Source organism: Salmo salar, chromosome 11 (assembly GCF_965601325.2).
Source record: "Salmo salar chromosome 11, fSalSal1, whole genome shotgun sequence".
NCBI classification, from domain to species: domain Eukaryota; kingdom Metazoa; phylum Chordata; class Actinopteri; order Salmoniformes; family Salmonidae; genus Salmo; species Salmo salar.
The window spans coordinates 46,455,396-46,478,321 of NC_138301.1; the positions used below are offsets into that span (position 1 = coordinate 46,455,396).

Genomic DNA, 22,926 nt, shown 5'->3' on the forward strand with positions numbered 1-22,926 from the left:
TTGATGGACACTGCAGTTGATGGGAGCAACCTACCATATTGCTCCTGCTGCTTCCGCGTCCTGCCTCTTCCGGTCCTCTCATTAAACTGGCTGATTCTGGTGCTCGTTCATTCATCAACATATCCTACATATCCTCCTTCCCCTCCGCTCTCCCCTGCTCTGGTGCTGCCTATGCTGATGTTGTTACATCACACTGGCTCACAGACTGACTGCTGAAGCTACTGCATATAGACAAGGACCCCAGACCTGCAGAATCTATCTGAATATCTCTGGATCCGAATTTTTGGCTATTCTGTTTTATTTCTGTGTGATTTTTATTCGTTTATTCGGAATATTAACTTCGGGAGGATGTAGGTAGATCGCAGTGCGAGAGATTCCACATACCGCTAGTCGGGAAAAAAAAGAAGACAAAAAAGACAGCAGAAAAGGCGACAAGCCCTGCGCATCATGACAGATGGACTATCTAAATCCTCACGCAGCACCAGTAACGTTTCCGAGCGACTTTTATCTCTAACGCGGCTAATAATGCAGTACTGTGTACCATAATCTGAAAATAGCATTAGGCAGCGCTCAGAAAACACTGCATTGCTGCTGAAGGATGAAAAACAACGTCAGCACCTCCGCAGTCTTCCGCAAGCAGAGGAATTTCCAAAACAAGTTTGTCTGTCTTGTCTGACTGACTTGCTTGGACGTTGACACAAATATTAGTATCTCTTGAGTGTTGATATTGAATATTTATTTTGAAAATATAAATATAATCCTCCGTCTCAACAACTGTGTGTGACATATGGTCCAAATGTAACAGGCACTGCACCTGTGCCGAGTCAATAACAGGTAAAATACATGCGAGAGAAATACAGAAAACTATAGGTCATGATTGCTTGATTGATTTTGATGTGAAGATAAGCTTATACCGCCTATCGATCCTTGTTTTACTTTAAGTTTAATACATGAGGACTTCATTGAGCAGTCAGACTCAACCGCATAGTCTGTGTTTACTATAAACATAAGATATAGGCTTTATATATAGGCTCAACATTATTGTCAATTAGGCCTATAGGCTATGCATTATTTTAGGCTATAGGCTTTATATAGGCCTATAGGCTGAACATGATAGATTGTCAATTAGGCCTATGCATTATTTTATATACAGGCCTACGTCTAAAAACATTGACCTTCTGAATTAACATAATCCGAACTATCAGCAGTTTAATAATGAATTGATGTTAACTGTTTTAATGGCTGTTAATTGATTTGTAACTGTTTTAATGACTGTTACTTAGTGTTTAACTGTTTTGCGTTTGAGGTTTCCCAAGGCTGCTTTGATCCTCCATTCAATAGTGATGATGGCCTGTTATTGTTTTTCCTTTGTATTGGGGTTATCTATTTAGGATAAGATTCGCCTGGCTGACAATAACTTCAGGGCCCACAGCGTAAAATAACAGTTTATTCGGACACTAGGCTATTTTTAAACATAACAAAAAACATAGTCAGTAAAATAACATCAGACAAACATTAGAAGATAGAATCGCCCTAAATATGTGTTTTATTCCGGTATTTTGAATTTACCGCCTGGTTTCCCATCGTCTCCATTCTCCACGTCTCTTGAATGACGCTGACGCAAGCAGCCAGTCTGAATGGCGATTGTAACAGACTCGCAGGGCAGTGCCAACGGAGCGCAGCCCGACCTTATATCGCTTTGAAAAACATAGCTATATCAAATGAAACGGACGAGAACAGTAAGTGATTCAATACTATTTCGGATAAGTGTATTGTTATGTGGGAAGGTCGTATTATGTTTTTAAACGGCAGATTACGTTGATTTTTCGACGTCGGTTTGGCAACGGCTTTGTGTTAGGAGGGAGTAGGATCCGCTCTTTTATACCTCAGAGGTACGACCACGTAGCCGACGGAGCTAGCTAGCGACTGGTTTGGGAGGTTAGCCAGCTAAACTACAGTCCCTCAAGCCAACAACAGGCGCCTTTGTTCATGTCACGGGATCGTTGGAAAGCTCTCTATCAAACAAATATGTGGATAAACGTTGGTCATTTGATTCGATGTCATGTTTATATGGGTAACGTTATATAGTAGCCGTTGGCTGAATATCAACGACATTTAATTTCACCTGTAAGGTAGGATAAGCTAGTTAACAGTCAACTAGGGGTCTGTTCCCGGAGATATCACAGGAGTCGGAGGTTCATGACTTTTATGGGGGGGCGATCACATGGTTAACTTGGCTAGCAGTGGCTATCTGAAAAACCCCACGTTATGACGATGAACTAGCTTCACACAAAATAACCTATAGTCAGCAATACGGCGAATATGTTTTGTTGGCTAGCTACTATCGCCATGTTATTTACATTTAAACAATTCGGTGTTTTTTGGCTAGCTCCGTTTTGGATAAAGTGTGTAGCTAGTTAGCTACCTAGCGAACGATGCTACAGTAGCTAGTTTGCTAGCCGACTCAACTCCACGATTTATGATGGAGTTGAGCGGCGCAGTGTTAACAACGATTTTTTTAAAGGAAAGTAGCTTTTGTCCATTTGTCCCTAGATGACGGAATAGGGATTTGTTTTTACGTTTATGCTGTCCCTCAGTCCTCTCATGCAATGAGACATTCCCCAAAGCAAAGCTAAATAGAATGTTTGAAGGATAACAAAAAAGACCCGATTAAATCATTAAAATGCACATAAAAAAAACGGCAAGTACTTTTTTTGAAAATAGTATACACTTTATTTATTTTTTTACTTGTTGTTATTGTTTATGCCTTATAGAGCTGTGGTGTCATTTAACAAGGAGCCGATTTAATAAATGAACTAAACTCGCTGCAGCAGAGGGGTGAGGACCAAGAGGACAGAGACTAGAGTGGGCTACCTCAGTGGAGCAGGAGAAGAGCAGCTGACTTTAGCCAGGCAGGCACATAAACACGGAAGTCACTAAATCCCGAGTGGCGCAGTGGTCTGAGAGTGGCGTAGGGGGCTAAGACACTGCAGTCCCTGGTTCGAATCCAGACTGCATCACATCCGGCCTTGATTGGGAGTCCCATAGAGCGCCACACAATTGGCCCAGCGTCGTCTTGGTTCGGCCTGGGTAGGCGGTCATTGTAAATAAGAATTTGTTCTGAACTGACTTGCCTAGTTAAATAAATAAAATCAACCGAAATTCTTATTTACAATGACCGCCTACCCAGGCCAAACCCGGACGACGCTGGGCCAATTGTGCGCCGCTCTATGGGACTCCCACACAGCCTTTAAAAAGTATCTAAATTTGTCTCTACTCTTTTGCCAATAAAAGTCGCTGGAAGGATCTGACTTGCTAAATCTAGCAACAAAGTCGCTAAATTGGCAACACTGGAGTGTCGAGTCGCATTTAAAATGCAGTTTTTATTAAAAACTACTGATTTCAGCACCCAAAGAATATCCTGCAATTACATACATTGTTCTGTGTTATTGCAGGCTAACGCTATTCTTTAGGTGCTGAAATAAGTATTTTTATAAAAACGAATTTTATGTGAGGTCGGCGGTCCAGTCCGCCCACATTTAAGCCAGGTGTACAGTCGTGGCCAAAAGTTGAGAATGACACAAATATTAATTTCCACAAAGTTTGCTGATTCAGTGTCTTTACATATTTTTGTCAGATGTTACTATGGAATACTGAGGTATAATTACAAGCATTTCATAAGTGTCAAAGACTTTTATTGACAATTACATGAAGTTGACGCAAAAATGTGTAGTGTTGACCCTTGTTTTTCAAGACCTCTGCAATCCGCCCTGGCATGCTGTCAATTAACTTCTGGGCCACATCCTGACTGATGGCAGCCCATTCTTGCATAATCAATGCTTGGAGTTTGTCAGAATTTCTGGGGTTTGTTTGTCCTCCTGCCTCTTGAGGATTGACCACAAGTTCTCAATGGGATTAAGGTCTGGGGAGTTTCCTGGCCATTGACCCAAAATATCAATGTTTTGTTCCCCGAGTCACTTAGTTATCACTTTTGCCTTATGGCAAAGTGCTCTGTCACGCTGGAAGAGGCATTGTTCGTCACCAAACTGTTCCTGGATTGTTGGGAGAAGTTGCTCTCGGAGGATATGTTGGTACCATTCTTTATTCATGGCTGTGTTCTTAGGCAAACTTGTGAGTGAGCCCACTCCCTTGGCTGAGAAGCATCCCCACACATGAATGGTCTCAGGATGCTTTACTGTTGGCATGACACAGGACTGATGGTAGCGCTCACCTTGTCTTCTCCGGACAAGCTCTTTTCAGGATGCCCCAAACAATCGGAAAGGGGATTCATCAGAGAAAATGACTTTACCCCAGTCCTCAGCAGTCCAATCACTGTACCTTTTGCAGAATATCAGTCTGTCCCTGATGTTTTTCTTGGAGAGAAGTGGCTTCTTTGCTGCCCTTCTTGACACCAGGCCATCCTCCAAAAGTCTTCGCCTCACTGTGCGTGCAGATGCACTCACACCTGCCTACTGCCATTCCTGAGCAAGCTCTGTACTGGTGGTGCCCCGATCCCGCAGCTGAATCAACTTTAGGAGACCGTCCTGGCGCTTGCTGGACTTTCTTGGGCGCCCTGAAGCCTTCTTCACAACAATTGAACAGCGCTCCTTGAAGTTTTTGAAGATCCGATAAATGTTGATTTAGGTGCAATCTTACTGGCAGCAATATCCTTGCCTGTGAAGCCCTTTTTGTGCAAAGCAATGATGATGGCACGTGTTTCCTTGCATGCAACCATGGTTGACAGAGGAAGAACAATGATTCCAAGCACCATCCTCCTTTTGAAGCTTCCAGTCTGTTATTCGAACTCAATCAGCATGACAGAGTGATCTCCAGCCCTGTCCTCGTCAACACTCACACCTGTGTTAACGAAAGAATCACTGACATGTCAGCTGGAACTTTTGTGGCAGGGCTGAAATGCAGTGGAAATGTTTTTGGGGAATTCAGTTAATTTGCTGGCAAAGAGGGACTTTGCAATTAATTGCAATTCATCTGATCACTCTTCATAACATTCTGGAGTATATGCAAATTGCCATCATACAAACTGAGACAGCAGACTTTGTGAAAATTAATATTTGTGTCATTCTCAACTTTTGGCCACGACTGTACACTACATGATTTTGCCCCCGATTTAGCAGTCCCCAGACTGGTCTCATAGACTAGACGTAACATAGTAAAAGTACATCCGGGACACTCAAGTTAGTATGATATGTTACGTTTGGTATTGTTACATAAGATAGGTTACTTAAGGCAGAAATTAAAGGAGCGTGATTGGGTGGGCGTATAACGCGAACGTATAGCAACCCGAAGGTTGCATTTGAGCTAATTAGGACTTTGCAACTACCTCTTTTTTTTTTAGCTATTTTGCAACTACTTAGCATGTTAGCTAACCTTTCCCCTAACCCCTAAAGCTAACGTTAGCCACTTAGCAAAAAATTATCACAACAAATTGGAATATCATATGTTTAGCAAATTTGTAACATATATTGTATGAATTGCAATTCGTAACATATCATATGAAATGTATGATGGACATCCACCAATTAATAAATACCTTCCTAAACGTAACATATCATACTAAATGGAGTGTCTCGGATTTGCGTACAGTGTTAATGTGAAATACTCTGAGACCACGTTGTTGTCCCAGACAAGTTTTTGAGCTCGGATATGAAATCCCCATGTCGTTGCCTACTTGAGGCGCGCGGCTGTCACCAACGCTCACTTAATGTGAGCTGGTCAGAGACGCAATCTGAGGTTTTCCGATCCAATCTTTGAGCAGTCCCAGACATCCCAAACATCCCAATATTTTCAAATGTTTGATTTTAACGGCACAAACTCTGCAATGCTCTTGTAGTGTGAGATGTGCAATGACAAATTCTGACTGAGAACGGTGATTATCTATAGCCAATGAGAGCTCGCTAGAGAAGCCAGTGAGATGATGACGTTGTTTCACATCACCCAGAATGTGTCCACTCGAGCAGGAGCCATGACTACTAGTATGTATTTGTATTTGCCTTTAGCCAAAGTGTCAAGTCGGCCGACGTTAACAACCAATGTAATTCAATTAAAAAATGTTGGCTAGATATTTCAACTCTGTATTTTAAGTGTGAAAACTAAGCTAACATATGGAATTGTTTTAAGATGATCCTACAAAGGATCATTTATCTATTTTATTTTTTAAATTCAGGACCTATTTAGGTATAAAATATATCTATGAAACATTGAATTTGGCCTTACTGCTATTAGCTCATAGAAACACATTGAATAACAGATTGTATTGAGACGCAGCCCATGCAGATGTCTCCAGGTTAAACAGGTGGATTTTGATGGGAATTTGTTTAAGCTAATTAGATTTCCGCAGTGGCGTGGACCTTGACTCTAGGCGTTTAACTGGCCGTGTGCCATATAAACTGGCCACAGTGTATTAGGTACACCAATTTAGTACTTTGTCAGACCCCCTTTGCCTCCAGAACAGCCTGAAATCTTCCGGGCATGGGAACATTGCTATCCATGGACCTAACATGTGCCAGGAAAACATTCCTTGACAGTCTCTTAAGACCTCTCATCAACGAGCTGTTTTCGCCCACAGGACAGCCGCTGACTGGATGTTTTTTGTTTGTCGCACCATTCTCGGTAAACCCTAGACACTGTCGTGCGTGAAAAGTCTAGGAGGCCGGCCGTTTCTGAGATACTGGAACCAGCATGCCTGGCACCTACGATCAGACCACACTCAGTCGCTTAAGTTAGAGTGTTGGGCCAGTAACCTTAAGGTTGCTGGATCGATATCCCCGAGCTGACAAGGTTAAAATCTGTAATTCTGCCCCTGAGCAAGGCAGTTAACCTGGTGTGTTCCCCGGGCGCCAGAGATGTGGATTAAGGCAGCCCCCTGCACCTCTCTGACACATTTCAGTTGGAGGCATTCAGTTGTACAACTGACAAGGTATCCCCCTTTCCCAAACTAGTTTTGCCCATTATAACATCTGCCTAGCGACTTTCCGCAGACCATATGGTCTTTATTGCAACTTGGCTGGATTACAAAGCCAGGTAGCAAGCTATTTTTAGAAGTTTATTGAGTAAAACTGGACATTTTCCTCAGTTCAAATATAAGACTTTTTTCCAATAAATATCAAGGGTCTTATTCTGTTGACGTGATCGTCGATGCTTGGCTGCCGTTTGACAAATAAAGATAATCTCTCTTTTGTCGAATAATTTGTTGTCTAGTGAGCGGTTGTCTAGTGAGTGGTTGTCTAGTGAGCGGTTGTCTAGTGCACACGTGCCAATACCAGAATGGACACACTGGCTATACAACATTTGTTGTTGTGAAAACCATCAGTAGAATTGAATATGTGATGAGAACCCATTTAACTAGCTTCTTTTCTTTTTTACATGGGAATTTAACCGCAACATGTATTTTGATGCGCACTATGTCATCATGCACAAGTCAATTTGATGGAAACTCTGGTGGGAAAATTTGCATATTGTTTTTATGCTGATTTTTGAATATTTGTGTGAAAATCTGTCGCCAATTGGATGAAAAACCTAGTTTGAAACTTTTGAAATGTATTAGCTAGCATTTCTCTCCATCTATTTCTCTTTTGGGTCATCTTAAATTGGACAGTGACAGTTGTTTAGTCCATTTGACGTCAGGCTATTAAAGGGTTGAATGGACCTATGTCAAGTCAGCCAGCCATGGCAGTGTTACTATTGTCTAATTGTTGTCTGATTGCTGACCTAAAGCATTGTGTTGTTTCTGTTTCAGGTTACGCCCATGTAAAATGGAGGATAGTTTTGATTGCGACTGTGGTGAGCTTGAGCCACCCGATTGTTGAGGGCCAGACTACTCTGTGAAGACTAAAAGGCAAGACACCATTTTGGATGAGCGGTGGTTCCAACAGGAAGAAGATTGAGTAAATACAAAAACAAAAAAAAAATAGAATTTAAAATTGTAGTGCTTTTTGGCGCAATTAGAATCAATGCAGCTGCACAGGATGAGTCTATCACTGAATGTATCTGCACTGTGAGGATGCAACCAGATGCTGTTGTAGTTTTTGAATTGGCCTTTTGAGTTCATTCCATTATTGCTGGCTGTTAAACACTAAACATTTTAAAAACGGCTTAATAACCGGAGAAGCAACAAAAAAATAAATAAACGATTTCAAAAAAGTAATTCATATTAGGCCTGAGAAACTTGCTTCATTTGTCAAACAAACATGACTTTCTACTCTGGTTGTGAGTCAGAGAGCCGTGTGATTCTGTGAGGGTTAGACAGGGGGAAACAGTAGTCTTCTGTAAGGGTTATACCACCCACATTTATATTTTCACAATAATACACACCAGTTAAGACCTCCTATAGCTTATTATCAGTCAGTTTGTCCATTTTGTATTGAACAACCCCAAAAGTCAATAGAAACTTAGTCAAAACACCAAATCCAAGATGGCGGAGAAGTTTGAGTCTCTGATGAACATCCATGGGTTTGACCTCGGCCCACGTTACATGGACCTGAAGCCTCTGGGCTACGGAGGGAACGGCCTGGTGTTCTCAGCCGTCGACACGGACTGCGACAAACGCGTGGCGGTGAAGAAGATCATCCTAACGGACCCTCAGAGTGTCAAACACGCCCTGAGAGAGATCAAGATCATCAGGAGACTGGACCACGACAACACCGTCAAGGTAACACAGGAAATGCAGTAACCAACTGTACAATACCTTTTTATTGGCCATTCGTATGGAAATGTCTTTTGTCAGGACAGCAGTGGAATGGGTCAGCTCCTAACACTGCAGACAGTGGGGGGAACTCCCCTTGCTCAAGTCACACTGCAACATCAAACTCTGCAGTCATATAAATTGGCCTGAGTAGAACAATACAGGTCACTTCCAATTGCTGGACTACCTCACACTAGTTACTGCTAAAGCACTTGAGTCACACTACACACAGTCAAGAACATACAGACAACATGCAGGTGTATCTGCTCAAATGAGTTGATGTTAACATATGAACACCTTCCCTCTGCCAGGTATTTGAGACTCTAGGGCCCAGCGGTCGCCACCTAACAGAGGACATAGTCTCTCTGACAGAGGTGAACTCTGTGTACATCGTCCAGGAGTACATGGAGACAGACCTGTGTCAGCTCCTGGAGAGGGGTCTTCTCTCTGAGGACCACGCCAGACTCTTCATGTACCAGCTGCTGAGAGGCCTCAAGTACATCCACTCTGCCAACGTACTGCACAGAGACCTGAAGCCTGCCAACTTGTTCGTCAACACAGAGGACCTGGTGCTGAAGATAGGAGACTTTGGGCTGGCCCGGATCATGGATCCTCACTACTCACACAAGGTAAGAGGCTAAAACAGAGACTAGTTAAACTAACAGTCATTACTGTCTGTAATAACCATGTGATACCTGCCTAGCGTTCTGGCTTTATTGCCCAGAAACAAACTGGGCTAGTCCCTCAGGTGACGCTATCAGCCTATCACACCACATTGCACCGCAGGAAGTTAACAAGGAGGTATGGTAGTTCCTGAAGTCGCGCCTCCGTTTCCCTTCCCAGGGGAAATGCTTCCGCTAAGGGCCCTGGGAACCAATATTTCCGTTGAGGGGTGGGAGGCCACATCCACATCCTGCCCCGGTGCTGAGGACAAGAGTTTAGACTGTGTGGTGTTGACCAGGCTGTGTGGCGTTGACGACCAGGCTGTGTGGTGTTGACCAGGCTATGTGGTGTAGATTGTGCACCAGTTGGGCGTTCGAACTTCAGAGATATGGAAATTAGGCTGAGATGTCTGGCTCTGGGAGAATGTTGGTTGAGGTGGGTCTTTCTCCAGCCGTACACTGCTCCTTGGACAGGACTCGGAGGGGAGAGATGAGAGCAGGGGTCACAGAAGAATGAAGAAAGGGGTGAGGAGAGAGCTGAGGAGTGGAGTAGTCACCATGCAGCTACAGGTGTCTTAGATTAGTCATCACCAGGGCCTGTCTGGTGTGGGACTCGGCCCTCTCTGGCACCGCACAGGATACACTCAGGACTTTTACAGTTAGCTAGGCCTCACACTTTCTCACACACACTGCTCAGCCCCAAGCCAGAGTCTTTCACAGCTAGGCCACAGCTTCACACACACAGTGGCTCATATCACAGATCAAGTGTTGACTCGCTACTCTCCAATGACGCATCACTGAGAACACTCTCTCCTTTGAATAGCAATCGTGCTGGGGACACGGCAGGATACTGGCATTTCCATTTCAGTGTGTGTGTGTGCACTACAGGTGCCTGTTTGAAGTTCAAGAGAGATTTTCTCACGATCTTCAGTCTCTGTAGCCAGACACCCCTCCATATTCCCTCCTCTTCCTCCCTCTCCTAGCCCCTATAGCAGCTCTGCTCTGTTTTGCTGTGGGTTTTCCCTATATAAGCAGGTTTTGTTTTGATGACATGGAGGCAAGGGAATGGCCTATTGAAAAGACGTCAGCAGAGGGTCAACTCTTTTTGTATTTCTGTGGACTGCAGAAGCTTAAGTGTGTGTGTGTGTGTGTGTGGTGTGTGAGTGTGTGTGTGTGTGTGGACCCGATTCTCTGTAGAGAATCACGGCCATTTGGTGCCGCATTCCATGTACCATCCAGAGAGCCTGGACACACACACACACACAGCCTGAGTGGACGGGGGGGGGCAACCACTTGACTCCCGTGCCCCTGCCTGCCCAAGCTGCCCTGCTGTTGGGGTAGCTGGCTGGCTCTGCCTCTCTGCATGCTATTTGTACAGCTCACTCTGTCTAAATAAAGAACCAGCCCATTTGCAGCAACTAACCTTGGTGTCTTGTGTGGTATATGGCACGACGTAATGCCTGGATACAGCCCTTAGCCGTGGTATATTTGTCATACACCACAAACCCCCGATGTGCCTTATTGCTGTTAGAACCTGGTTACTAACGCAATTAGAGCAGTAAAAATGAATGTTTTGTCATACCTGTGGTATACGGTCTGATATACCACGGCTGTTAGCCAATCAGCATCCAGCTTATATTTTTATATATCCATCTTCAGCTAGACCTACTCCATGTCCTGTGTTGTACATGACCAGAGATGGGCCCTGATTGGCTTAATATGACCAGAGATGGGCCCTGATTGGCTTAATATGGCCACCATTTGTCTCTGACTGGGTTTAGGTGATTGGGTTCTTATGGAGATTACATTGTCCGTTTCTCAGACTTCATTTATGCTCCTATTGAAGTTCTCAGAATTTGTCCCATCCCCCCACCCTTAGAAATATTCTAAACTTTGCTAGAGGATTGTGTGGTTCTGTATGTTGAGTGGTTCTGTATGTTGAATGGTGAGTTACTCTGAGCCTCCTCAGACTGCTTCTGTGGGACCCACAGCAGTCAAACACCCAGTGGCCCGCCACCAAGAATGTCTGGAATCCACGTGCAGGCAGGAATCAAGCATCCTGTGCATTTCCCTCCCTCCCAGCCAGCCAGCCAGCCAGTCAATCATTCCTTTGTCCTGCCTATCGTGGGAGCCTTTCTCCAAGGCTAGAGCTGTTCTCAAGCTGCTAGCGTAGCATAATCATGCCCTGAGGTTAAGCAGGGAACGGGGCTCCGCTGTTACAACCAGTGTTAGTTTAGCATTTAGCTTAGCGTGCCCTTTGGCTGACTAGACGCATGGGTTGGCAAAAGCATTGCATTTGCGTCCGTTAGCTTAGCATTAGCAATAGCGTCCCTTTCGGCTTAGCACAGTGAGCATGGCAGGGACTCGGCCGGCTGTAGACCAGAGTTAGCTAGCTTAGCAGTTAGCTTAGTTTAAGTGCGCCCTTCAGTGAAGCAGGGCAAGGGGCATGGCTGTGTAGACTAGCATTAGCTGAGTGATATGACATCTGCTCAGTGAGGCAACTTGACCTCCTATTTACAAGATGTAATCCAACCCTGAAGATTTCTTAATGCAAAATGGCCTTGACATACATACTGAAGGGTTTGTTTATAGGAATATAAATGTTTTATTGAACCCAGTTTTGTTCTAGGAAGTTAGACAAAATGAAGACAATAACATGACGGTCTTTTACATGTGAGCAACAAGTGGTTTTGGGGTGTTTTTTTTTAAACCAAGCTAAGTTAGTCATTTTCCAAACAAGTCCTTTTCATCTAAAACCCTGAAAAGACGTTGGTGTGAATGAGACGTATATTCCCTAAAAACCCTCCAGGCCTGTGTGTCATTATGAAGAAACAGCAGAGAGACTGTTAAGCTTGCAGATGGTAGCTGCTCTTGATGTGCAGGTGTACATTTCCTGGAATGTTATAAGGAGAGAGAGAGAGGGGGGGGGAGATGGAGGGGAGAGAGAGGGGAGAGATCGTCATTTCACCACCACACGTTTCCTGCTGTAGCTCGGATCACTCCACCACAGTCCTCCTCCCATGACACACATACTCACGTTGACCCAATTACCCAGCTATAGCAACACACACACAGCGCTCCGCTTGGCTCGCCGCTTCCGCTCCAAGGTTCACAAGGCTTTTAAAACGGCAGGGGAAAAATGACTTGAGTCGTGTGTTTTCACGTTTTTGAAGCAGAGCAACAGCTCTAAACCATTCTCTCTAATCAACACGTTTTATTTTGACCCACAAAGCCATGCCTAACACATATTTCCTGGGGATCAAAGCTGTGTGTATATAAAGCCATGCCTAACACACATCTCCTGGGGATTAAAGCTGTGTGTATATAAAGCCATGCCTAACACACATCTCCTGGGGATTAAAGCTGTGTGTATATAAAGCCATGCCTAACACATATCTCCTGGGGATTAAAGCTGTGTGTATATAAAGCCATGCCTAACACACATCTCCTGGGGATTAAAGCTGTGTGTATATAAAGCCATGCCTAACACATATCTCCTGGGTATTAAAGCTGTGTCTATATAAAGCCATGCCTAACACACATCTCCTGGGGATTAAAGCTGTGTCTATATAAAGCCATGCCTAACACACATCTCCTGGGGATTAAAGCTGTGTGTATATAAAGCCATGCCTAACACATATCTCCTGGGGATTAAAGCTGTGTGTATATAAAGCCATGCCTAACACCCATCTCCTGGGGATTAAAGCTGTGTGTATATAAAGCCATGCCTAACACACATCTCCTGGGGATTAAAGCTGTGTGTATATAAAGCCATGCCTAACACACATCTCCTGGGGATTAAAGCTGTGTGTATATAAAGCCATGCCTAACACACATCTCCTGGGGATTAAAGCTGTGTCTATATAAAGCCATGCCTAACACCCATCTCCTGGGGATTAAAGCTGTGTGTATATAAAGCCATGCCTAACACACATCTCCTGGGGATTAAAGCTGTATGTATATAAAGCCATGCCTAACACACATCTCCTGGGGATTAAAGCTGTGTGTATATAAAGCCATGCCTAACACACATCTCCTGGGGATTAAAGCTGTGTGTATATAAAGCCATGCCTAACACACATCTCCTGGGGATTAAAGCTGTGTGTATATAAAGCCATGCCTAACACGCATCTCCTGGGGATTAAAGCTGTGTGTATATAAAGCTATGCCTAACACACATCTCCTGGGGATTAAAGCTGTGTCTATATAAAGCCATGCCTAACACACATCTCCTGGGGATTAAAGCTGTGTGTGTGTGTATGTATGTATATATGTGTGTGTGTGTGTGTGTGTGTGTGTGTGTGTGTGTATATGTATATATATATATATATATATATATGTAAGCCAGTCAGTGTGTGTGTATAGCTACTAATCCTCTGTCACCAGGTTCTCTGAGACAACCCTATAGTACTCTACAACTGCTGCCTTCCTCTCCTTCCTCTTATTTTCCTCCTCCCCTTCCTCTACACTCCCTTTTCATCCTCCCTCCCTCTCTTCCCTTCCTCTCCTCACTCCCCCTTCCTTCCACTGAGGTGTTAGCCACCCATCTGAGACAGAAACATATGATGTATTTTTTTTCTCTAAACCACATTGCACAAATGAAGCTAAAGTAAAAATGTGAACTATTCTACACAGATAAAGGCTTTACGTAGAGAACCATAGCATGGCTGTACTTCCTGTCTTGAATGGAAGACCCACTAGTCTAGTAGTGAGAACAGCACAGCGCTCAGTGAGTGGAAACAGGTTTTTGTCTCTGTCACACACTGGGCTAGATAACACTGCCTCTCTGACTGTTGCAAACCTGTGGCTTTGGTCTGGTCTGGAGAAATGACTTACTGTGTCACTCCGGCTGTCAGGGCGGTGTGTGTGTGTGTGTGTGACGTGTATGAATTCTCCTGAAATTAGTTAGGCAAAGCACTAGCTAGAATGTTCACTTGTTGTAATCTGCTGTGGATTCTCAGAACCTCTTTCATTCTACACTTCTTATGCAACATTACGGGCAGGATTCCATGCTGGTTGTTGCTAAATCTCTGACTACAGTTGTCTGACTGCTGGGAACTGCTTGGAGTTTCCTCATTTGTGATTAGTGTATTGACTGATTTCATGACATTCTGCTGGCTGGTTGGCTGGCAGACTGTTCTGGCTGACTGGTTTTCTGACTGCTCCTTCAGTTGCTTAAAAGCTGCTGATGCAAGAGAGACATCTACCCATTTCTAAATATACCCACCCAGCCAACCTGGCCTTGGTGTTGCTTAGAATATGCACCAGCTTTTATTGACTAGATCATTTCTCCCATCTCTACATCTAGATCATTCTGTCATTCAACCTAGATCATTTCCAGTTGGTCCACATGTCCCGTGGCCCGCTAGCTGAGCCTTGTTGTCCCGTGGCCCGCTGGCTGAGCCTTGTTGTCCCGTGGCCCGCTGGCTGAGCCTTGTTGTCCCGTGGCCCGCTGGCTGAGCCTTGTTGTCCCGTGGCCCGCTGGCTGAGCCTTGTTGTCCCGTGGCCCGCTGGCTGAGCCTTGTTGTCCCGTGGCCCGCTGGCTGAGCCTTGTTGTCCCGTGGCCCGCTGGCTGAGCCTTGTTGTCCCGTGGCCCGCTGGCTGAGCGTCGGTGGCCCGCTGGCTGAGCCTCGTTGTCCCGTGGCCCGCTGGCTGAGCCTCGTTGTCCCGTGGCCCGCTGGCTGAGCCTCGTTGTCCCGCTGGCTGAGCCTCGTTGTCCCGCTGGCTGAGCCTCGTTGTCCCGCTGGCTGAGCCTCGTTGGCCCGCTGGCTGAGCCTCGTTGGCCCGCTGGCTGAGCCTTTTTGTCTCGTGGCCCGCTGGCTGAGCCTTTTTGTCCCGTGGCCCGCTGGCTGAGCCTTGTTGTCCCAAGGCCCGCTGGCTGAGCCTTGTTGGCCCGCTAGCTGAGCCTTGTTGGCCCGCTAGCTGAGCCTTGTTATGAGCTGAAGACATTAGACTGTTTAGTGTGGGACTATCCTACCTGAGCTAATTCATTGATTTATTGGTATGTCCATAATAAAGGAGGCCATGCTTACAGACTGGTGTTCATTACATTTAGAAGGTCAGCACAACCTGTGTGCTTGTCAAAATTGTATAATGATATTCTGACTGGCACACACGGGGTGTGTGTGTGAGTGAGCCTTTCTAGCGACAGAGACCGAAACAGCCAGCTCACCACTCTGACGTAGCAGGGAACCAAACAGAAGAAAATGAAACCCAACGGGGAGGGGCCTACCTAAATTTGTCCAATAGAAACTTGTTTTCGTTGCAAAATGTTTTCCATTTGGATTAAATGGTTTCATTTGCGAAATGTTTTCGACTAATGATTTCTCCCCAGGTCAGAGGGTGTAGTTTTAACGCTGTAACACACACACACACACACACACACACACACACACACACACACACACACACACACACACACACACATCCCACAGCATGGGACCTTGTGGGGATCTATAATTGATTTCCATTCAAAATCCTATTTTCCTTAACTGCTAACCCTTAAGCTTAAAATAGCCTTTGTCCTTGTGGGTGTGATCTTGTTTTACTGTCCTTGTGGGGACTTTTTGAGGATGGAAGAACAAGACAGGGCACTGGTTTGGTGGGTGCCTTTTGTGTTGCAGGGCCTGAGGGCAGACTGGCAGGCAGCGTATTGTTGCTGACTCTACTGTCCCGGAAGTACAGATTGGTGTGTGTGTGTGTGAGAGAGCGGCAGGGGGATTATCCTGCTCTATGTGGCTGCTGACTGGGCCTGTGCATGTGTCCTCCCTCTTTCTCTCCCTTTTTCCCCTTTCTGTATTTTCTCTCCCTTTTCATCTGTCCATTTTTGTGCGGCCAGGCCGTAGCGGCCAGGGGCCAGGCCGTAGCGGCCAGGGGCCAGGCTGTAGCGGCCAGGGGCCAGGCTGTAGTTGGAGGAGTGGGTGGGTTGGATTGAGCTCTGGGACAAACATACGTGTATCTCCTATCGTCACTGAGGATACTGCAGGCAGGTCTAATGTGACAGGGCCCGAGCAGAGCTCTAGGAGCTTTGATCTACCAGGGTGGGTGACTGGCCGCTGGGTAACAGAAACAAACAGCGACGGCGGCTGTCTCCCAAATGGCAGCCTATTCCCTTTACAGTGCACTACTGTTGACCAGGGTCCATGTAGGGAATAGGGAGCCAAAGGGGAAGCGTCCAGAAGCAGCTTGTTCTGTTGATACAGCTTTGATGAGTCTGTTTCTCAACCATTAAGAGGTCGTTAACTGAATGCAGTTAACAGGATCAATGGTGCTTTTGAAATCAATACAAGCCTGGACACACACACACACACACACACACTGCAGTACAGTAGGATGACAACTGTTTCATTAATATAAATAAACTAGTAAGCTATGGGTCTGTGTTTTAGGTGTATCTCATAAGAGCTGATAAACCAGTTTCAGTCACATTCGGTTTATTCATTCTGAACACACACACACACACACACACACAGAGAGGGAGGGGTTGAGTCATTCTGAACAGAGAGGGAGGGAGGGGTTGAGTCATTCTGAACAGAGAGTGAGGGAGGGGTTGAGTCATTCTGAACAGAGAGGGAGGGAGGGGTCCTATGAATTCAGGTTTATCAGGCTCTTGCTCCCATTCAACTCTTTTAGTGTGCACTTCTCACTAAAGCCTTGTTAACTCAACTCACCCTCCCCTTTTCCTCTCTCCCCCCCTCTCCAGGGTCATCTTTCTGAGGGCTTGGTGACTAAATGGTACCGGTCTCCTCGCCTGCTGCTCTCCCCTAACAATTACACCAAGGCCATTGACATGTGGGCTGCTGGATGCATCTTCGCTGAGATGCTCACCGGGAAAACGCTCTTCGCAGGTCAGTCAAGCACAGACTCACACTGGTGACCCGTGAGGCAGGTGACTGTGCCACTGAGCTATGGGGCAGAAATGTAGGCCACAGGCTTCATGGCACGTGGGTTCTGGCAGAGCTCACACACCTCACACTCTGACTGACATGGCGTAACTGATATTGGGCAGACAGTGAAGTGGTGCCACGGGGGTATAGATATGGTGCTGCTTGTCTATATCGGTGTTAACTCTTGGGGAGGGGTAGGTATGTGTGTGTAACCTTGAAAGCTAGCTAACTGAGGTAACCTGGAGAGTTGGCTAGCTAAACTGAGGTAACCTGGAGAGTTGGCTAGCTAAACTGAGGTAACCTGGAGAGTTGGCTAGCTAAACTGAGGTAACCTGGGGAGTTGGCTAGCTAAACTGAGGTAACCTGGGGAGTTGGCTAGCTAAACTGAGGTAACCTGGGGAGTTGGCTAGCTAAACTGAGGTAACCTGGAGAGTTGGCTAGCTAAACTGAGGTAACTTTGGGAGTTGGCTGGCTAACCTGAGGTAACTTTGGGAGTTGGCTGGCTAACCTGAGGTAACTTTGGGAGTTGGCTGGCTAACCTGAGGTAACTTTGGGAGTTGGCTGGCTAACCTGAGGTAACTTTGGGAGTTGGCTGGCTAACCTGAGGTAACTTTGGGAGTTGGCTGGCTAACCTGAGGTAACTTTGGGAGTTGGCTGGCTAACCTGAGGTAACTTTGGGAGTTGGCTGGCTAACTGACTGAATCTTGTGCTTAGTGACCAGACAGAGAAGCATCAGGTCCTATTTTTAGAGTCTTTGGTATCACTCACTCGACCGGGGATCAAACCATCCCAACCTTTCAATCTCATGGTGGACATTAACCACAAGGCCACTGAGTTGGTGATCCGACAGTTGGGTGTAAACCAACCCTGTGTTATCCTGTAATAACCTGTGTCCTCCTGTGTTTTTAACCCTGTTTTGAACGGGTGTTCTGCAGGAGCACATGAGCTGGAGCAGATGCAGCTGATCCTGGAGTCCATCCCTGTGCTGAGAGAAGAGGACAGGCAGGAGTTACACAGTGTTATCCCCGTCTTCATACACGGTGACATGTCCCAGCCGCACAACCCACTGGCCAAGCTACTGCCTGACGTCAGCCCACATGGTGAGTCAAGACACGCAGTCGTGTAGACACATACACAGTGACATGTCCCAGCTACACAACCCACTGGCTAAGCTACTGCCCGCCGTCAGCCCACAGCTTGAGTCTAGACACATTCACACTCGTGACGTACAAACACACACTGGACAAACTGATGCCTGACATCATACCACCAGGTGAACACACACAAACTAACACATTCCTATTCTATACCATATGGTAAATGCTCCTCTTCCCTTCCAGCCCTGGATTTCCTGCAAAAGATCCTGACCTTTAACCCCATGGACCGTCTGACAGCAGAAGAAGCCCTAGCCCACCCCTACATGTCTGACTACTCCTTCCCCCTGGACGAACCCGTCTCCCTGCACCCCTTCCACATAGAGGATGAGGTGGATGATATCTTACTGATGGACCAGGGTCACAGCCACACCTGGGACAGGTACATGGAGACATACTGTAGTATTCATTACATACTTACAACTGGGTTCCATAGCTAGCTAGTTATAGAAGAGGATTTCTTTACTGTGGATGTCAAACTCAGGGGTTTGTGCTTGGGTTGTCTTAACCCTTTATCCCTCCTGCCATCAGGTACCATGACAGCCAGCTTTCAGAAGGGGACTGGCACCTCCACACCCACAGCACTCTGGACACTGACGAGGTACAGGTGGACCCTCGGGCTCTGTCTGACCAAACTGATGAGGAGGAGGTCCAGGTACGGAGAGAAACACACACACACACACACACACACACACACACACACACCTTCCTCAAGTCACCACTCTAACCCCTGTCCCTCCTACCCCTCCAGGTGGACCCTCGTAAGTATGCAGACGGAGACCGGGATTTCCTGGACGATCCTTCCTACGGCTACTCCTCCCTCTTCACTCCCGAACGCTCGTGGCCCGACCCCGATGACGAACACTTCGACCTTCACCACGAGAACAAGTACTGTGACCTGGAGTGTTCCCACACCTGTAACTACAAGGTGGTGTCTCCATCCTACCTGGATAACCTGATCTGGAGGGACAGCGAGGTCAACCACTACTACGAGCCCAAGCTCATTATAGATCTGTCCAACTGGAAGGAGCAGCAGAGTAAAGAGAAACAGGCTCAGGCTGCAGGCAGAGACAAGGAGCACAAGGCCCAGAAGAGCAAGTGTGAGAAGAACGGCCTGGTGAAGGCTCAGATGGTTCTACAGGTAGAGAAGGGCCCCGTGGAGAAGGACTCCCAGCAAGAGAAGAACCAGACCCAGACTACTCAACAGAATCAAAGCTTTGACTTTGACTCCTTCATCGCCGGCACCATCAAACTGAGCCTGCAAACTGAGCCCAGCGACGTGGGACTCCTGGGGGACGTGGGCCTCCTGAGCGAGGTGGGAGTGGGCCTCCTGAGCGAGGTGGGCCTCCTGAACGAGCTCAACTCGTCTGTGTCCCAGCTGGAGGCTCCGCGGTCAGGCTCCATGTCCAAAACCATCAGCCAGGAGAAGGAGGAGAAGTGTCTGGTGAACTTTGCTCAGGTTAGCATCACCGTGGGGACCGCTGGGTCTGGGGCGCGTCCCGCACACCCCTGGGAGAGCTTCGGAGGGGGGGAGAGGGTGGATGAGCGGAGAGGTGGGTGTCTGATGGACGGGGCGGGGCACTGGGACGTTGGAAAAGAGGAGCAGCTCCAGAAGGACAGCTCCTACACCAGCTACCTGGACAGACTGTTCAGCAGGAAGGACGAGGGCAGCGGGGAGACTGCTGCTAGCGCCGCCGACACCCCAGAACCTGAGCCCTCGGATGTGGGAGGGGAGAGGGAACGGGACGAGGGGGGCTTCCTGGCGCGGAGCGGAGAAATCATGTTTAACATGCAGCTGGACTCTCTGGCGCTGCCGGGGTTCCAAGTTACGACCGATGTGCCGCTCAAATCCATACAGGCCTCCCTCGCTCCCTCCACGGTCAAATGCTCGCCTCAGATCGCCCACACAACCTACAGCAGCTTCTTCAAGCATCTGAATTAAAAACCCAAACCATACAATACCATGCTCCTCACAGTGCAAGATCTCTAGGCTGGTTCTGTTGTCCTTGTATTCTATTTCATTATGATAGTAATGTTATTTTACTTGAATCATTTCATACCTTATCGTATGGCTCCTTTTTAAAATCGAAACTTTTATTTGTATTATTTTTTAGTTGTAGGAGTTAAAGGTAAAATAGACTGGGTTGAAAGTTGCTAACAGATCAAACGTCAGAGTTATTACCTCTGGGGTCACTGGGCCTACCTGAGTTGATCTCCCCAGTTATCCCTCAGCATCCACAAACTGGCAGCATTTACACTGCACACTGAGTACTGTAGACTAAAGGAGAGAAGGAATGGGGAAGAGATAAGAAAGGTGGAGAATTGGATAGGAGATATCGAGGGATATGAGAAGTGGTGCTATGCTAGCAGAACAGCCCTGTTCATCCTGCAGCCTTCCCCTGAGCTCATCACTGATCTAAGACCTGGCTGAATAAGTGAAAGGAAAGTTTGCACCCTATTACTTAAACCAATCTGACCCTCGTAGATCAGTAATGTGGTCAACACAGGAATAGATGTATAGAAATCACAGCTTTGTATCTGCCATTCTGGCGTCTGTGACGGCATGGCCAGTGTCATTGAGGATATCTCTATTTTAAAGTAGTATATTTTCTTCTTCTTTTGACGTTTGAAGAGTGTAACGCTAATATTGGTGACTTACCGCCACCTGCAGTCTTCGAGTCTTGAACCAAATCGTGTTATTAATTTATTGTGGCCACTAGATGGTGGTCATATAGCTTAAAGCCATTTACAAACTAGGCAAAACAATTTGAAGAAGACAATGCTCAGCTCATCGGCTGATCGCTCCCAACCCATAGGAATCCCCACCCAGTTAAATGGTGGAAGCCCTCAATGGAAATGTCCATGCAAAAACAGGTTATTTCCAAGAAATGATCTCTACATCTCCATGGGAGGAAGGATAAATATCTTAACAGGGCCAGTGTGAGAAGATTGAGGGCATTGTGTACTAAAGGAGAGGTGTATTGTGGGAGACGTAGTCATACTGACATCACCACTGCTGTAGGTCTTTTCATTAGGGAGGGGGGGACAGGCTTTTATTTGAAAATGTACTTTAATTATTTTTACCAATTGTTTAATTTATTTCTGTATAATTTCCCAAAAGAGGCTTCCTGAAACCCCCTCATTTCATACTGTAGTTTTTTTTGACACATGATGCCAGCAGCGAACCATTACACCTGGACCTTTTGTAAATGTGTTATCTACCTCAAGGTAACAGCAGCGAGAGACATTCGAAGCCGCACTAGTGCTTTACACACACACCACACACACACTACCATCCTCATATATATATACACACACACACACACACACACACACACACACACTACCATCCTCATACACACACACACACACACACTACCATCCTCATACACACACACACACACACTACCATCCTCATACACACACACACTACCATCCTCATACACATTGCATTGACATAGTGACCTTTTCTTCTGTTTTGACAGTTGTGTTTCCATTATTTATTTCTAGCAGATATTTATTTGAACGGGACAACGTGTTATTTCAATGTAACTGTTCTGGACACCGAGGCGTTGGACGAGAGGGACGGGGGAGTGAGATGGAAGGACATCCCATTTTTCATTGTGTCACTATGGTGACTCATTTAGTTATGGTAGGATGCAAGTTAATAATGAATTCATCTGTTTAAGTTATAGAAGCTTTCCATTTTCAATCATTTGTCATTATTTTTATGTATAGGTGCATTCTGTTTTTTTTTTGTGGGGGGGGCTGCTTCATGAGAAGCGCCTAAGTCTTAATTTTTTAAAATCTAAATGTAAATTGTTAAAATCGTGTGCATGGAAGAAACAGGAGGTACATTAAAACGAAGTTAATGTTGTACATCATTACATTTAATTGTGTTTTTATTACATATTTAAGTTTCCAAGCATGATACGATTAAGTTCTGAAGGTGTAGCATGTACAACATGAGGACATTCGTTTTTGCCTTAAAGCTGCCTCTCCATTTTGTAATAATCGGTTCCCCTGTTCTATGAAATATCTCATTTAATAAACATGACCAGCAAACAATTGGACTGTCTTTTGCTTTCTTCTCTGTTTTAGAAAGGATTTGAAACCATTTGTTTCAAAGACAACTGTTGAAAAAGCACTATGGACAAACACATCTTCATGCATCCTCTCCTGTCTCCCTTCTCTTTCCTCCCTTTCCTGTCTCCTGTCTCCCTTCTCTCTTTCCTCCCTCTCCTGTCTCCCTTCTCTCTCTTTCTCCTCCCTCTCCTGTCTCCCTTCTCTTTCTCCTCCCTCTCCTGTCTCCCTTCTCTCTCTTTCTCCTCCCTCTCCTGTCTCCCTTCTCTTTCTCCTCCCTCTCCTGTCTCCCTTCTCTCTCTTTCTCCTCCCTCTCCTGTCTCTCTCTCTCCTCCCTCTCCTGTCTCTCTCCTCTCTCTTCTCTCTCTCTCTCTCTCTCTCTCTCTCTTCCCTCTCCTGTCTCTCTCTCTCTTCCCTCTCCTGTCTCTCTCTCTCTTCCC

General features: G+C 46.1%; 1 protein-coding gene across 2 annotated transcripts; it reads left to right on the forward strand.

Annotated features, from left to right (window-relative positions):
* Positions 1-283: 283 nt before the first annotated feature.
* LOC106594832 (mitogen-activated protein kinase 6) lies at positions 284-22,471 on the forward strand. Of its 2 annotated transcripts, none has more exons than XM_045689641.2 (8): positions 284-834; positions 7,757-8,668; positions 9,013-9,330; positions 17,066-17,210; positions 18,185-18,349; positions 18,590-18,785; positions 18,935-19,058; positions 19,155-22,471. In XM_045689641.2, the coding sequence occupies exons 2-8, from the start codon at positions 8,432-8,434 to the stop codon at positions 20,343-20,345; spliced, it is 2,376 nt and encodes a 791-aa protein (XP_045545597.1). In that variant the 5' UTR covers positions 284-834; positions 7,757-8,431; the 3' UTR covers positions 20,346-22,471. The 2 variants fall into 2 exon arrangements, with proteins under 2 accessions (XP_045545597.1, XP_045545596.1); XM_045689640.2 differs by lacking the exon at positions 284-834 and adding an exon at positions 1,589-1,739.
* Positions 22,472-22,926: the final 455 nt, after the last annotated feature.